Source organism: Myxine glutinosa, chromosome 1 (genome assembly GCF_964187855.1).
Source record: "Myxine glutinosa chromosome 1, kmMyxGlut1.1, whole genome shotgun sequence".
Classification (NCBI taxonomy): Eukaryota; Metazoa; Chordata; class Myxini; order Myxiniformes; family Myxinidae; genus Myxine; species Myxine glutinosa.
The window spans coordinates 321854878-321870447 of NC_136261.1; the positions used below are offsets into that span (position 1 = coordinate 321854878).

The 15570-nt window shown below is 41.9% G+C and overlaps 1 protein-coding gene across 4 annotated transcripts in view; it reads left to right on the plus strand.

The window, feature by feature from the left end:
• Nucleotides 1-15242, plus strand: part of LOC137411203 (single-stranded DNA-binding protein 2-like) — a 104223-nt gene extending 88981 nt beyond the window's left edge. For all 4 annotated transcript variants that reach the window (XM_078769679.1, XM_068096611.2, XM_078769690.1 and 1 more), the window contains exons 12-19: nucleotides 1953-1988; nucleotides 7264-7318; nucleotides 7691-7761; nucleotides 11067-11142; nucleotides 11262-11290; nucleotides 11797-11901; nucleotides 12527-12551; nucleotides 12690-15242. In XM_078769679.1, the coding sequence (XP_078625805.1) occupies nucleotides 1953-1988; nucleotides 7264-7318; nucleotides 7691-7761; nucleotides 11067-11142; nucleotides 11262-11290; nucleotides 11797-11901; nucleotides 12527-12535 (381 nt within the window). In that variant the 3' untranslated portion in view covers nucleotides 12536-12551; nucleotides 12690-15242. The remainder of the gene's footprint in view (nucleotides 1-1952; nucleotides 1989-7263; nucleotides 7319-7690; nucleotides 7762-11066; nucleotides 11143-11261; nucleotides 11291-11796; nucleotides 11902-12526; nucleotides 12552-12689) is intronic.
• Nucleotides 15243-15570: the final 328 nt, after the last annotated feature.

Below are 15570 nucleotides of genomic sequence, written 5' to 3' on the forward strand. Positions count from 1 at the left end.
TAATTTGAGTGCCTGATCTGACTGAATCCCCTGTCATATCTACCTATCATCCCTTCGACAGAGAAATTTCTCAGCCCACCAGCCGAATGGCTCCCAGTGTACCTTAGATTTGGTGATCATTTTTCTTCTCCTTTCACCAGATGTTCCTTGTTCATTACCCATCTTACTGGTATTTCCTCCCTTACTCCGCAACCCGTTAGTTTAAAGGAGACGCCCCTTATCCGACTTCCTCCACTGACGGGTGCACGGCAATACCCGAAGAGTGTTGCGGTCGTTCAGGTCCTCGAGGCAGAGTGTAGCGAGCGTCCGAGTGTGCAGGTACCACCTGTCCCTTAAAGAGATGCTCACAACGCATCCAACTGTGACACTCCTGCCGGACCTCCCACGCGTGCGAGTGTCCAGACTTTCTTTCAAGGCTGCTTCTTGAAACACTCACAGCGCGTCTGAGTGTCCAGGCTGTTTCCCCTGGAAACACTCACAAGTGCTCGGGCCCCAAGCCACTTGTACCTTACCCCCTTATCTTTAATAAATCTCTTCACCCTGTCCGTTCCCCATTAACTTTCCTTTGAATCCGTGCCAGAGATAAAGCCAAGACAGGATCCTTCACTCAATGGCAGCAGAAGTTACCATTCTACCAAGAAAGTTCTCACCATTTAGTGGGCGCCCGGAAACCTTGCTGCCATCGAGAAACGACCCAGTCCCTCTCCCCTCCAGGCTGGATCCCATACTCGTCGCCATCTGTCGTGGGTTTAATAAGCACCTCGTCTCAAATCGGACAGTTTACAAGAGATTTATTAATAGATAAGGATACATGCATGGGAGACGTAGCGTTTAGGCCAGTAACACCACTTTTGGATGACACTCATGGTTCTTACATAGCCAGCACCAACATCTCAGCCATCAACAACCCGCATTCGGCTTAATATATGTTCCGCTAGGGTCAGGATAACTCCAAACAACAGCTCATGTCCCTCCACACGGACTGCCGTCTCGAAGAGAAATTTGTACAGAGTTGGCAAGTCAAAGCCTCATAGGGAAATAATGTTTTGCAAGGTCAAACATCTATAGAATATTATGATAACAGATGCTCCAAAGTCAGATAGTTGGCCACCAGGACTGGAAATGGGTCAGTGTGTCGCTGCTGCGACCATCAGGATAGGGAATTCAATGAAATCCTCCACAATTGCACGACATCGGTGATTGTCGGAGACCCTTACACATTGCGATGCATCATGATACATGATAACTCATCATTAAAACTTGAACATGTTTAACTTTTACGATTGTCGCTGATGCAAATGAAAACCTAGTTTATGTTTACGTTACACGATTATCAAAAACTGTTGCTGACAATCTTGGTGCATTGCGTTGGCCCTAAGGTGTCAACAAAATGGGTTAATGAAACATCAGCCTTTACGATCGACAGCAGTGGCTGTCATGTTCTAAGTTTGAACTGTTCGCTGCATGAGAACGAGCTGACATGAGAACTTGTATGGATGACGTTCTTTCACAATTGTATACCAACTCGTTCTTCAACTTCTGCATTAACTCGTTTGCCATCCAAACAACTTTTTTCTGATGATGGAGTTAAAACATGTATGCTTCGCCATAGCTCCATTAAACTGTTGATATGCACTCTCATCACACTGGTGGCTCTTACAGTTTTTCAATGGTCGCTCCCATATTTCACACCATCAGACTCTACCATTTCTGCCCATATGAACCCATTGGTGTTTGCATTCCAAACTCTGTGTCCCTGGGTATGGCTTACCCTGTTTTAATTTTATAAATTTCTGAACTGAATTTTTTAAAATTCATTTTGGTACTTTTTTGGATCCTTGCATTTTTTTTTTTTATGTTAAACTTGTATTTTGTAGAATGCTCCATTTCTCTTTTCAAATATTTTTTGTCACATGTGAAACTTACCTTGAACTTGCAATTTCCTTCACCAGACCCCATTCTCAGCATCATCACCTGGAAGCTATGGGGTATGTTTTTATGCATTATGTGATGTTAAAAAAAGTGTTCTCGCTTTGAAAAGGTTTAATGGATGGAAAACCGTCTCCATAAGCTATATAAGAATTTATTGCAACATAATGGGATTTGAGTACCAGCTTGATGGGATGAATGATCCCGGTGTGTACCCAAATTTAGAATAGGTACACAGTATCCCTGCGCATCATAAGAGCCGACTAAGTGGAGCTGCAAATCTTTCATACCTGTATTGAAAATCGTGTTAATTCGGGTCGTGTTTTGAGGCCTTGTAGTTGTACAGTGAACACTGTACAACCTTGAGGCTTTGTTTTTCTCTCAGCGGTCCGTGTTTTTGTGATCCAATAACTTTCGTTCTCTGTTTTCCCAATCTTTTCACCCCATAGCCCTCTTCCTTGTGTAAATCACAACTCAAAAAAATCCCAAAAAAAGACATTTCCTTCTCTGTTCTCATTCGTTTATTCATTCTTATTCGTTCGTTCGTTCGTTCTTCGACCACGTGTTTCTCCCCCATTTCCCCAGATAGATTGTCAAATTTCAACTCGTTATTTTATCGTCCATGCGTTGTTGTTTTGATTATAGTTACTTTTGGTTTGAATTTCCTGTAACTTGTAATTATTTAATCGTGTTCTGCTCCTCGTGTGCGGCCTTGTAGTTGTACCCCCGTCGGTGTTTGTTATCTTAATCGTGTTTTGCTTGGCTCTTAGTTTTTTTCCCTTCTACCCCGAACATAATACTCTGTCTAACGTTCTAAATCCCCACCTCCCCCCCCCCCCCACCCCCAAAAACCAAACAAACAAAAAAAAAACCAAAAACATTTATTTTCCTTTCTCCACGTGTACTGTTGACTCATCCTGTATTTTCTGTCCAGGTGTGCTGTTCGCCCCGCCCCCATTAACTCCTTGCCATCCACCGTTTGCCCTTCACGTGACTCGTGGTGGTCCCTCTCGGCTCTCCCCCCCCCCCCCCCCCCCCCGTTGGTATTTTTGTGCACATAAGATTGTTCACGGTTCTGTTTAAATATTATTTAAATATGTATAACCTTTCCCCTTCAGTGTTTTACTCAGTGGTATTTTACAACACGCTGTTTTTCTTCCTATTTAAAAGGCTTTTCTCAATTTCCTCTCCAACTCATTCCACCTCAAAAAAAAGAAATTCAATATCTTATACGTCTCCCTCACTACATGGTCTAAATTCACATTCATTCCATCCCTCCTCCATCATTCTGAACCGGATTGCTAACTTGAAAATCACAACAAACCCAATTTGTTTTCAATGTTCGTCTTTCATTAATCATCCACTTTCTAAACTCCCCTCTTGCCCCTCCCATCCAAATCCCTCCCCTTGCACCTACACTCCTAAACTCCCCCCTTGCCCCGCCACTCTTAAACTCCCCCCCTGCCCCTCCACTCCTGAACTCCCCCCTTGCCCTTCCACTCCTGAACTCCCCCCTTGCCCTTCCCCTCCCAAACTCCCCCCTCACTCCTCCACTTCAAAACTCCCCCCCAACCCCTCCCATTCAAATCTCCCCCCATACCATTCCTCTCCAATTCTCCCTCCTCCCCCCTCCTCCTCAAAGCTGCCTCCTCCCCACTTCGTCTCCCTTCTATCTCATACCTCCACCCCCCCCAACCTTCTTCTTTCCTCTGCCCCCCCCCTCAAACAACCCCTCACTGTGCCTCATCCCTTCACCTTCAAACCTTTCATCCTCCTCATCCTTCCCTTTCTTGGAACTCTTCTGCAATCGCTGACACACTAACAACTGCTCTCCCTACCCCCCCCTCTCATCCTTCATCTTACCCTACTTCTCCCCTCCCCTGTCCTGTACCCGATGCTCCCCCTCTCTCTTCATTAACGGTATGGACCTCAAACATCCGGGGCCTTCGCTCAAACCTGACTGATCTCTCCATACAGGTTGCTTCTGACAATCCAGACTTGATCTGCTTAACAGAGACTTTCCTCCTTCAAGATGTCTCTGATTCCTTAATATCTCTTCCTGGTTACTCCCTCCTCCGGTATGATGGACCTGAGCCTCGGCCTGGTGGTGGGGTGGCTATCTTTATCAAAAACTCTCTTCCTCACTCTCCTTGCACTGCCCTCTCTCCTCCTCACCCCCAGGAGTACCTCTGGCTACGGCTTCCTCTCCGCTCCCACCTTTTGTTCATATGTGTTCTGTACCGTTCCCCAAACAGTGATGACTCCATCTACATTTCACTGTCTGACAACATGGACCAACTTCTATCCACTCATCCCAACTCTCTCTTCCTCATATGTGGTGACTTCAATTGTCATCATGCCACCTGGTTGGGTGTGGGTTCCTCTCTCACCAGTCATGGCACCTCAGCAAAGGACTTCTGTGACTCACTGGGATTGACACAATCTGTCAATTTCCCGACCCGGATCTCAGCCAATGGAGTATCTTCTCTTCTAGACTTGGTTATGACTAACTTCCCTGCTAATGTCTGCTGCTCTTCTTCTGCTCCAATCGGTTCTTCTGATCATGTGCTTGTCAAAGTGGACATCTCTCTGGCCATTCTCAGAGAGCCTCCTCAGCGTCGACGAGTCTGGCATTTCACTCAGGCCGACTGGGACGGTCTTCAAGCAGCCATCAATCGTCTGGATTGGTCTCCCATCTCCACTGCCTCTGACATCAATTCTTCCTGGGAATTCTTCCAAAGCAAACTGATCTCTCTCATGCACAGATTTATCCCATCTCGCCTTCAGTTGTCTTACCCTTCCTCCCGTCCATGGTACACTGAATCTTGTGGTGAGGCAGTTGCCCTGAAACAACTTGCCTTTGCCTCTTGGAAGGCTAATCCAACTGAAGGAAATCTCAGTTCCTTCCACCAAGCTCGGAACAAGTGTGTGTCTACCCTCAGGAGTGCCAGGAAGCACTATCTCTCCTCACTCAAGAATGAACTCTCAAACCTGTCTCCTTCCTCCAAATCCTGGTGGCGTCTGGTCAAATCCGTTTCTGGTGTTTGTTCCCCCTCCATCCCCTCCCTTACCTCAAATGGCCACACAGTTGACATCGCACGTGACAAAGCCGAATGCCTCAACTCTGTGTTTGCCTCAAAATCCTTAGTCCCAAACCCATCTCTCTCTGTTCCCACCTTTCCCAGTCGAACCAAACTGCTCCTGGACTCGGTGACCTTCTCTCCTGACAAGGTGGAGGAGTTTTTGTCAAACCTCGACTCTGATTCTGCAACTGGACCAGATGGCATCAGCCCACGGGTCCTAAAATCCTGCTCTGCCGCTCTATCTCACCCTCTCTCTGTTCTTTTCACCCTATCTTTTGCTCAAGGTCATCTGCCAGCATCCTGGAAATCAGCAAACATTACCGCTTTACACAAAAAAGGTGCAAAAACAGATCCTTGCAACTACAGACCAATCAGTCTGCTCCCAATTATCAGCAAAGTCATGGAATCCATCATTGCTTCGGATATGAAATCTTTCCTCTTCTCCAATGGCTTGATCTCTGATCATCAATTTGGTTTCAGACCAGGGCACTCTACTCTGGACATGCTGCTTCTGCTGTCTCAACAATGGATGGAGGTCCTCAATGCCAAACAGGAAATCAGAGCTGTCTCCCTTGACATATCACGTGCCTTCGATACGGTCTGGCACCCAGCTCTGCTTACCAAACTCTCCTCCTATGGTATCCATGGAAATCTCCATGCATGGCTTGCGGACTTCCTCTCTGGTCGTAGTCAACGTGTGGCCCTGAATGGATTTCTCTCATCTCCCCTTCCCGTTCAGGCTGGAGTTCCCCAAGGCAGTGTGCTAGGCCCTGTGCTTTTTCTGGTCTTTATCAATGATCTCTCCGACTCTCTGGAAAATCCTCTGTATCTCTTTGCTGATGACTCCACTCTCTGCCGCTCCATTCCTCTTCCCTCAGATCGGCAGTCTGCAGCCTCCTCACTCTCTGAAGACCTGGACAAAATCACAGACTGGTCAAACATGTGGAACATGTCTTTCAATCCTGACAAATCTCACACTCTTACTATGTCTCTCCGAAAAGATCGACTGGACAACCCTCCCATCTACTTTCTCAACAATCCTCTCCAAGAAGTTCTGTCGCTCAAGCTTTTGGGTCTCACCATCTGCCATGATCTTTCTTGGGAAAACCACATTTCCAAGCTGGCCTCCAAAGCCAGTCGCCGACTGGGCATCCTCCGTCGTGCGAAGTCCTTCCTAGGCACACCTGAGCTCCTCACCACATACAAGGCTTTCATCCGCAGCTCAATGGAATACTGTTCTCCCCTATGGGCTGGTGCTCCTGCCTCACACCTGGCTCGGCTTCACGCTGTTGAATCCAAAGCTTTCAGAATCATTGGAATCTCCCGCGATGAAGCTATCTCTGAGGGCCTTTCACTCACTCACCGCAGGCAGGTAGGTGGTCTTTCTGTCTTCTACCGACTCCTCTCCGGCCTTGCTCCCCCAGCTCTCTCTGTGCTCTGTCCCCCAAATATTCCTACAGGTCGCACAAGATCTGCCAGCCACCCTCTGATGGTTAAACTGCCGAAATCTCGGCTCTCTGCTCACCTTCACTCTTTCATTCCTCTTTTCTCCCGCCTCTGGAACAAACTCCCACACTCACTTCAATCACACTCCTCCCTCCAGGTCTTCAAAACAGCTGTTCACCACCATCTTTTATCTTCCCCCATCCAAAACCTTGATCTTTTCTACCCCCACTAATTCACCCCAGATCCACCTTGTTTGAAATTCCAACTTCTTTCCTGGAAGTCTTGGCAGTGTCCATATGTTTTATACCTCTCCCACCCCCCCCCCCCCCTTCCCATGCCTCTCCCCCAAAGCCCTCTCCCTCCCACAGTTCTCTCCATGTCTCCATGTCTCTCGGTCCCTGCTCTCAAATGTTGTGTTTGTGTCCTTCCCCCTCTCTCCCCATCTTGTCTACCGCTCCCGATGTTATTTGTTTTGTGTGTCTGTTTGTCTTTCTGTGTGATTAATGTTCGCTCTTTCACGAGCCTCGATCTTGTATACAAAAAAAAAAAAAAAAAAAAAAAAAGGGTTGGCGTCGGAAGGGCATCCGGCCATAAAAACATTGCCTCAAAAAGGGAACCATGAGGTCATGGGACCCGCAAGGCTACCCCCCGCCATAGCGGGGAAAACTGGCCTTAAAATGATCATTCATATATTATACAATGCGATTTACACATTTATGTTTTACGTGACAAAGCTGTGTGATTGAAAGCAGACGTGAAAATAATGAAGTTTTTAATATTTGTGTTGGTTGTATGCAACATCTAGGGTCCTCCTGGCAGTGGGGGTCCTCCAGGAACACCTATCATGCCAAGTCCTGGAGGTGAGTTATCTGAAGATGAATCCAAAGAAAATAGGCAAAACTAATGTCTGTCTACTTCCATATGTCGGAGGTTGTGGTGAGATATGATTCTGCCAATTCTTGCCCGGATTGGTTTAGAAACAGAGGCATGGTGAGAGTGGGGAAATGGGGAGGGAGGCAAAGGAGGGTAATGAGATTGGTTATATGACTGCTACATTGTTTATGTGATCAATTGTGCACATGTACGAGATAACAAGTTACTTAGCCTACTAAAATGTAATATGAATGAAATTGCAGACCTCAAATTAACTGATTGCAACTGAGGGACAAAGGGATACTTTGAATGTTACTTGCATTGTTTATTCCATGCTAATTTCTTCCCCCATCTTGCAGAATCAACTGGATCTAATGAAAATATGTACACAATGATGACCCCTGTACCACCTGGAGCAAACCGTCCAAATGTAAGCTTTAATATTGAAGAAGAACCATTTCTTTAGTGTCTTCAGACGCATAGGGTGGCCGAGGCAGTTTTTCCTTAGCTAGGGGCCACAGTCCTGGACAGGCCGCCACTCCGACGCAGTTTAATATTGACTAAATGTAAACTTTGCTATCAAACTAAATAATGCATTGTATTTTGCTAAGGGGTTTCGTCAACTATTTTTGTCACAAAACCTAAGGTTCTATGATTGGTTGATGTCCAACCAGCAGTCGGGCTGCGTTTAAACTTGCGTTTAAAAGATTCGACACAAGCAATTTACACTCCTTGGTGCTGTGCACATCAAAAGCAAATAATTATTGCCTCTTCTCTCTGCACCTCCCCCTCCCTGGTTGCGCAACTCCATTTTACGATTTAGATACACCACTTAAGAACATTGCTGAAAGGCCATCGCTCTACGAAACCACTCGTAAGTACGAGTTGGGTCTACATGTAGAAGGAACCAGAAACTGTTCGATACTATGAGATCATTCCATATTCAGAAGCAGCAACAACACCCCTGAACATTACCGACTTTTCCACAGCCTGCAAAATATATGTACAATATTTATACTTGCCACCTTTGTACTCTACTCAACTTTCACAATCAGCAGCTAGGTTCAACAAACAATAGAGTCGCCTATAAGAAAATATTCCTTCCACATTGAATCATAAGTGTACTAGCATTAACCATACACTGAACACAATAACACCAAACATTTTAAAAATGAAATCCACCAAGAAACATTCGGGAGAGTCAGCAATTCAAACGTCAATATTTTCTAGTTGAAAATCCAGGTTAAACAACCCTGGTTAATTAATCTTCTCTAACATTCATCTTGATTATCTATATCTTAAACCAATAGTTTTGTAGAAATATAGGCCATCTCCTGCTTCTCTTAATGAGACTTTGCCTTATCCCTGTCCACCAAAGGCTGATTCGAATTTGCTAAACAAATTTAGTCCCATAGAGATGCATCAGAAATCTCTTGATGTCCCAAACAATGACAAGTCCTTCTGTAATTCTCAATGGGTAAGTAATTCTTCTGTGTATTCATCAGCTTCTTCCTTGCAAAACTCACTGGGAAGCGTTTGCCCTTGTGTCTGTGCAAAGGAGCAGCTCAAATGTCAGACGCATCGGTCCAGAGCACAAACCACTTACTCGGGTCTGGTGGTCTTGATATGTTTGAGTACGAGTTGTTTGAATGCCATCGACTACTGCATATCCTCTCTGTTCGGTGAAAGGTAGTGAATTGGTGTATCATCCTGCATCCTGAAGTCATTGCCTCCATTGCTCCTGACACAACCTCTCAGCATAGCTTTGAGAGTCCCATTAAGGTTATCTACCTACCATACAGTCACACACGAGGCGGTGAGGCCTGTCCTGAGTTGATGTACATCCAACAGTCGATGCCATAGGAATGTGTAGCTGATGTTGACACTTCTTCACTTCTTACATGTACTGTTGACACAAATGGCCTACCCAAATCACTATCTGGGACTCCCTGGCGACTGTACAGTTCCACGTGAGCATAGACCACTGACTGTTCTAATGTTCTTCAACAGAATGGCCACTGGGTCTCTGGTGGCGCAGCATAGTCCATAAAGGTAGGGATGCAGCGGCACCATTCTCACCCACTAGATCAAATAGTATATTGCCTGAATGGAATGTCAATTGATGGCATCACACTCCAATGGAGTTTTCGGTACATGGCCCTTCTGAAAAGTCCTCTGACAGTTGTCTCAAGACTGACAAAATCTGTTGACATCACCATTTTGTCTAAATTGCCCTCCCTCTTACACCCTCCATGGTTGAATTGAAAGACGCCTCCAGCACTGCTTAATGGAGTGGAACCGGCACTGTCACTTGGCAGACGTCCCAGATTTGCCCTTGGATTTAAGAACGTGCACACTCCCACCCATCTCTCTTATAAGGACACTTCTTCCCCTCCTCCCCCAAGTATTTCATTCTGATTTCGATAACCTTGGAGTGATACATCCTCCTGCTAAAACCTGGTTAGCTGGTCCCTGTCCACAATGGGACATCTGGACACCGCTGAAACCACAAGAGTAAGCTGAGGAATCTCGTGGACTTGGGCCGGCGTGGTCACCTCATTCGGCTGCTTCCATATCATCCGATGGCCTACCTCTACATACATTGACTTGCCAACTATCAAATTGTAGATTGCATCCTGCAGGTACTGGGCATCAACTGCACACATTGAATAAGGAGTATACAACTCAATCTTGACCATTGGCACCTCATGTACCCTGTTGTCAATAAACAGCTTACAATTAAACTTCCAGTGGTACAGGTCATCTTCTTCCAAATGCAGCACATGCATGTGAGTAGCATAATTGGCTGAGGCATCAGCTCAATCGAGCCCTCAATGCCCCCTGCAGGTCAGAGCAGGAATTTTGGAATTTGTTCAGGGTGCTGGCAATAGCTCACCTATTCTTCGCAAAGAACAATGTGGGATCGTTAACGTCCACCAACTAATGCCGGCAGATGTGATGCCCAGTTGAACATCCATCCGAAGGATGGCACACACATTGATGCTTCATCCTGCCAGCAAGACACCAGGATGACAGTTTGTAGCTGGGCCGAGATTCAAACCCAAGCTATACAGCTGAGGTGAGTGTGTATAACTCTGGGCCATCCTGCAGCCTAGGTACAGGTCCTTCTTCCCATACTGCTTCACCACGACTCCATTGCATTCCTTAAAAACTAAGTTTCCTGCTTGGAATGACTTTTTTTTAAATTTTGTTTGACTGCTAGGAAAGGAGAGACAGACAGAGTAAAAATATTATCTCACTCCTCTGCGCACATGTAATCGGGACAAATTCAGAGCCGAGGAACGATAAAACGGCAAACTTATCTTCCTATTCATGTTCCAATTCGTGTTCAAAACATAATATTCAATTTAAATAAGCTGTTCCTCGATCATAAACTGACGATCATAAATTGTTAAGACGGACAGACATGAACCAATTGCATTAGCCTGCTTTTCGCTTCACATGCGTGGGATAGCGAATGTTAAGGCATTATGCATTGCTAATGGGATGCATGTAATGGCAAACATTGATACTAATTTTATTTTTGATGTTCATGTTTCCCTTTTATATAACTTTACTGTAAAACACTTTTCAACACTTTCTGACTTATTCCCTTGAGGATGCAAACACCTTTTACTGTACCTTTTATGTGTTTTATGTTGTATTTCTCAAATTACTATTTCAAGATGATGCAAATATATTTTGAGATTTTGGGTTTATTTTATTGTTATACAGTTTTCCATGGGTCCTGGGTCTGACGGGCCCATTGGAGGAATGGCAGGGATGGAGTCGCACATGAATGGATCACTTGGTAAGTTATGTGCTTGAGTTTCATAAGGTTATGTTTCATTTTTGTTTTTATGTTTAGCATCTTTTGGACTATGCCTCATCTGAATTCTAATCTTTGTCTTTTTTCTTCTTCTTCTTAAGGCTCTGGGGATATGGATGGAATGGCGAAGGTAACTTGATTACCCTGTCTGTATATTTTTTTGAGATATCGTTGTCAATGATATCAAGTTAGACCTCATGTACTTAGATCAGTTATGTTGTGAGGTGGGGCAGCAGTTGCCACGGATGGCACGCAATATGTTAAGAATGCAGTTTGACTGACCCTTGCCAATCATTTGAAATTGACAACAAGTGCCTACATAAGAGAGATATAGAACACGTGAAGTACTCATTGGCTGTAGACTTTAACATGCATGGGGCCATGGCTCATCATTACTGGCATCATCAAGTGGACATGCAAATGAGAATCAAATGTTAAATAGATAAATAAATTAAATAGAACACAGCATGCAAGGTCAAATGCACAATTTTCACTTTTCTTTCATCAATTTCTCTGGTGCAATTATGCAATCAAAAATATTGTATTATATTGTGTGACTTTTGTTTTTGTTTTTCTTCAAATACTAAATGAGCTCCCCCATCCCCTCCTCTCCACCCATTGATATATTCTTATTAGAATTCTCCCAACAACCTCAGTGGAGGCATGAGTAATCCACCTGGGACTCCTCGAGAGGAAGGAGAGATTGGAGGGAATTTTCTTAATCCCTTCCCAAGTGATAGTGTACGTATTTGACTAAGCCATTAATAAGAGGTTCAAAATTTTGTTTTTAATTGATAACAATACTTTAAACTCATATGTAGTTAGTTATATGATGCAGCAAGGCCATTCATTTATATGAGTAAGAAATGACTACTCTTTGTTCGAAAGATGCCAAGCTTTCACTAATGAGCAGGTTTCACTATATTTTTTCTCAAAATTGGCTGATTATGGTTTTACATATTTTTTTCATATTTATTAAATATAATTTATCATTATTCTTCCCTCTCCTCTCCCTATGTTTTTCTTCTTATTGATTTCAATTTTCATTCATTCATTCTTCTCTCCCCACACCCTATCATGTTTTTATTTAAAAAGATTTTGTATAAACATTTCAATATATATATTTTAAACATTTCAATATATTTTTTTCCCCCTTCACTCATAACTGACATGCCTTAACCATAAAAATCAATGAATTTAAAGCTACATTTTTGATGACACATGTGTGCACATACATAATACACATACACAGATTTTGTGTTTGCTGTTTTTGACTGCATTTATTCACTGTACTGTTTCAACTGCAATTTTGTGCTGAGACATACATTCAGTTTAATGTTTGAAACTTTTTTCTTTTTTTTTCCAGAACCTTTAAATAGCACTGAAATAACGTGAGTATATTTCCTTAAAATAAATACAAATGTTTCTTTTTCATCCTTTGAAAAAGTTTTGTATTTCCCCCCTTTTATACAAAATGCTATTCTTGATAAGTTTAATTATTTTATTTTTTTGGTGTGAATGTTTTTCAGACCTTGAGGATGGAAATTGGGTTCGTGTTTCCTTGCTCTTTTCCCAAAACCAGGCTTCAAGCATGGATACTGCTTCCAGCATTGACTATGTATACAAATGTGTGCAAGTTGCTAGTCATATGTACTATTGCATCAACTCTGTTCATTTTTATTGATATCCTTGATTTCGTAAATAGCCATGTATTTTTTTTTTCTAAGCCTCGTTATCAAGTTATGTTGTTTTATTATAATGGTGTCGTACCTAATGTGATATTTTTGATGTATAAGGCTTCATTAAAGTAGCTTGCTTATCTTCAAACTATCGGTTCTGCTTGGCATGGTAGTTTGTTTTTATATTTCCTTTCAACACATCATTCACTGTTATTAGCTTTCGTCAAATAGCTTCAAGGACGTCTTTCTTACAGTTTAATCCTCCTGCTATTTGCTTCTTTGAAAGCTTGTACATGACTGCACATGGTATTACAGAATCTTTTGTGCCAAATGCGCTTTTTAATTTATGTAACCTACAAACTGCAGCTTTTTTTTTAGATGAAAGGTAGACAGTACTGCCATGCGTTTTGGTTGACAGCTGCTATGAATCTCTTCTTTGGGTGTCAGAACATTGTGTTATATTTGTCTTTGAATTCTTGTAAAAGTACTTCACCACTTCACCATATCTGGGTGTGTTTGTTTGCATTTTGATTAGCCTTTTATTCACAGTTATTTGGACGTAGATAATTAATCAAATAAATGGTCAGAAGACCCAGAATTTTTCAGTCTGAAACAGACGAGCATACTGTTTGCATGAAAATTTAAGAAAGACTTATTTTAATTGTGAACCATTTTTGGTTCAGATATCAGTGTTTTTTGCTGCCACAACATCCGTGCATGTGTGTACTGCTAAAAGGTTAACGTTCTAATACCTGCGGTAAGATGACCTACTATTTTAGCATGTTATGCTGACAAATATGTGCACTCAGAAAGTTCCAGAGGGACATATGCTCTGTACTAGTGGTTTGTGGTTTTTAAAGAAGTTGCAGCCTTTGCAAACATGTATTGCATCATCCAGGTCCTCCTGGATAGTTTTTGTTTTTTTTTTGTTGTTTTTTTTGGCTTTATCATTGATGGAGGATTTTAGGCTTTTGTTATGCTTACCAAATTTGAGAGCCAGCTAGGAGCCATATACCTGATATTGGGAAAGACTTGTGTAAGATTTTGCTTTTGAATAGAGGTACTATCAGCATTGTAATAGTATTTTTTATTGTGTAGTGCATTTGTAGTCTAATCTATGTTAGATATGGTAAATGGGGATTGGCTGTTTTATAAGATACAGTGTGAACGTGTGCTGTCATGAATGAATGGATACACTTTATTTTGCTTATAAAAACTTGATTTGTATTGTGTGTGGAAAAGTAATGCTGAGATAAAGAAATAAATTTTAGTTCATCCCCTAATTGCTGACAGTAAAACTGCCTTTCATGCTATTTTTTACATTCTTTTTGTAATCACAAGTTCAAGAATTTTTACCCATGTATGCTATTGCTACCTCTTCCCTTTTGCATATTTAGTTTCTATGCTGTACATTCATTCACAAATCTTGTATTATTGTAGTTATTTTTTTCTAATGGTGTGTACAATACAGCATGGATAAGTATTTTTTAATCAGTCTTTTTAAAACCACAGAATTGTTTATATTGGCCCCACTATTATTAAGTCTCTACACAAGTGGGTAGACGATGCTTTGCAACAGCTCTGTTTTTATGTTTTGCATTTTTGCTGGCTTCAATATCAACATATTGTTTATAAAGTGTTTCATTAATTTTCTTCTGCTGGGCACCGACACACATACGCATTATATATGTATTTATCACTATAAGTGATGACTTTCAGAGGACTTTTGATAAAACGTAGTGATGGATTGTTATTTTTATTTTTTGTAATTATGTTGTCAAAATTAATCTGAAATTTTTTCTTTCACATTCATACACATGTATTGTGCAATTTGGATTATGAAATGGACATATGTTGCTCGAGATTTATCAAGAAAATACATGTTGTAGGTCTATGCAATAGTACATACCTCCAGCACCAAATTGTTTCTTCTTCTATTTTTAATCTTTCTTTGAAGATACTGTAATGTATATTCTTAAACCCAACGCATTGTAAACATGCACACCAGGTGAAGTTCGCATTCTATTTTGATGTTTACTCATTTTCATTGTGATCAATTATAGTATCACATGTTATCAATGTAAAATAATATAAATGCTGCATTTTCTTCTTGCATAAATTTCTTCTGGTCAGTGTCTTTGTACAGTCAGCCCTATATTTTGTAGCATGAATGATTAATAGATGGATGGATTGTATGCTTGTGGAAGCTTTCTTTAACACAGTTTATACTGATGTAAGTCTAACTTTAATATTTTGCAGGAAAAGCAATGCAGTTAGTATGAAGACTTGACTTCAGTCATTGCAGTTAATTTATGGTCTTTTTTTCTGTATTCAAGTTGATATTTGTTCCTGTGTTTAGTACAAGCTAAAATGCATTTGCTGCAATATATGTCCTGATCTCTCCGAGTGCATTGTGTTTCAACCTCTGGCTAAATTTTTAAAATGAATTTTGAGTTTGCAGAAGTTCAAGGTGGCTGAAATAGCAAATCTTGATCAACAGGCTTTGATCGAGATTTACTTTTAATCCTGGGAAAATAGAACTCGATGTCACAAACGTCTTACTGAATGAAGCATGTAGCAAGCATGCATTTCCATTTGCAGTTTCACGGTGGACACTATTGCACCCCTTCTGCATGAACATATATCCAGTATTTAACTCTAAATCTTTTGAACTACTTTTTTTTTTTAAGTGGATCCATTACATTTTTAGTGGTCAAGCTGGATGGAGTAA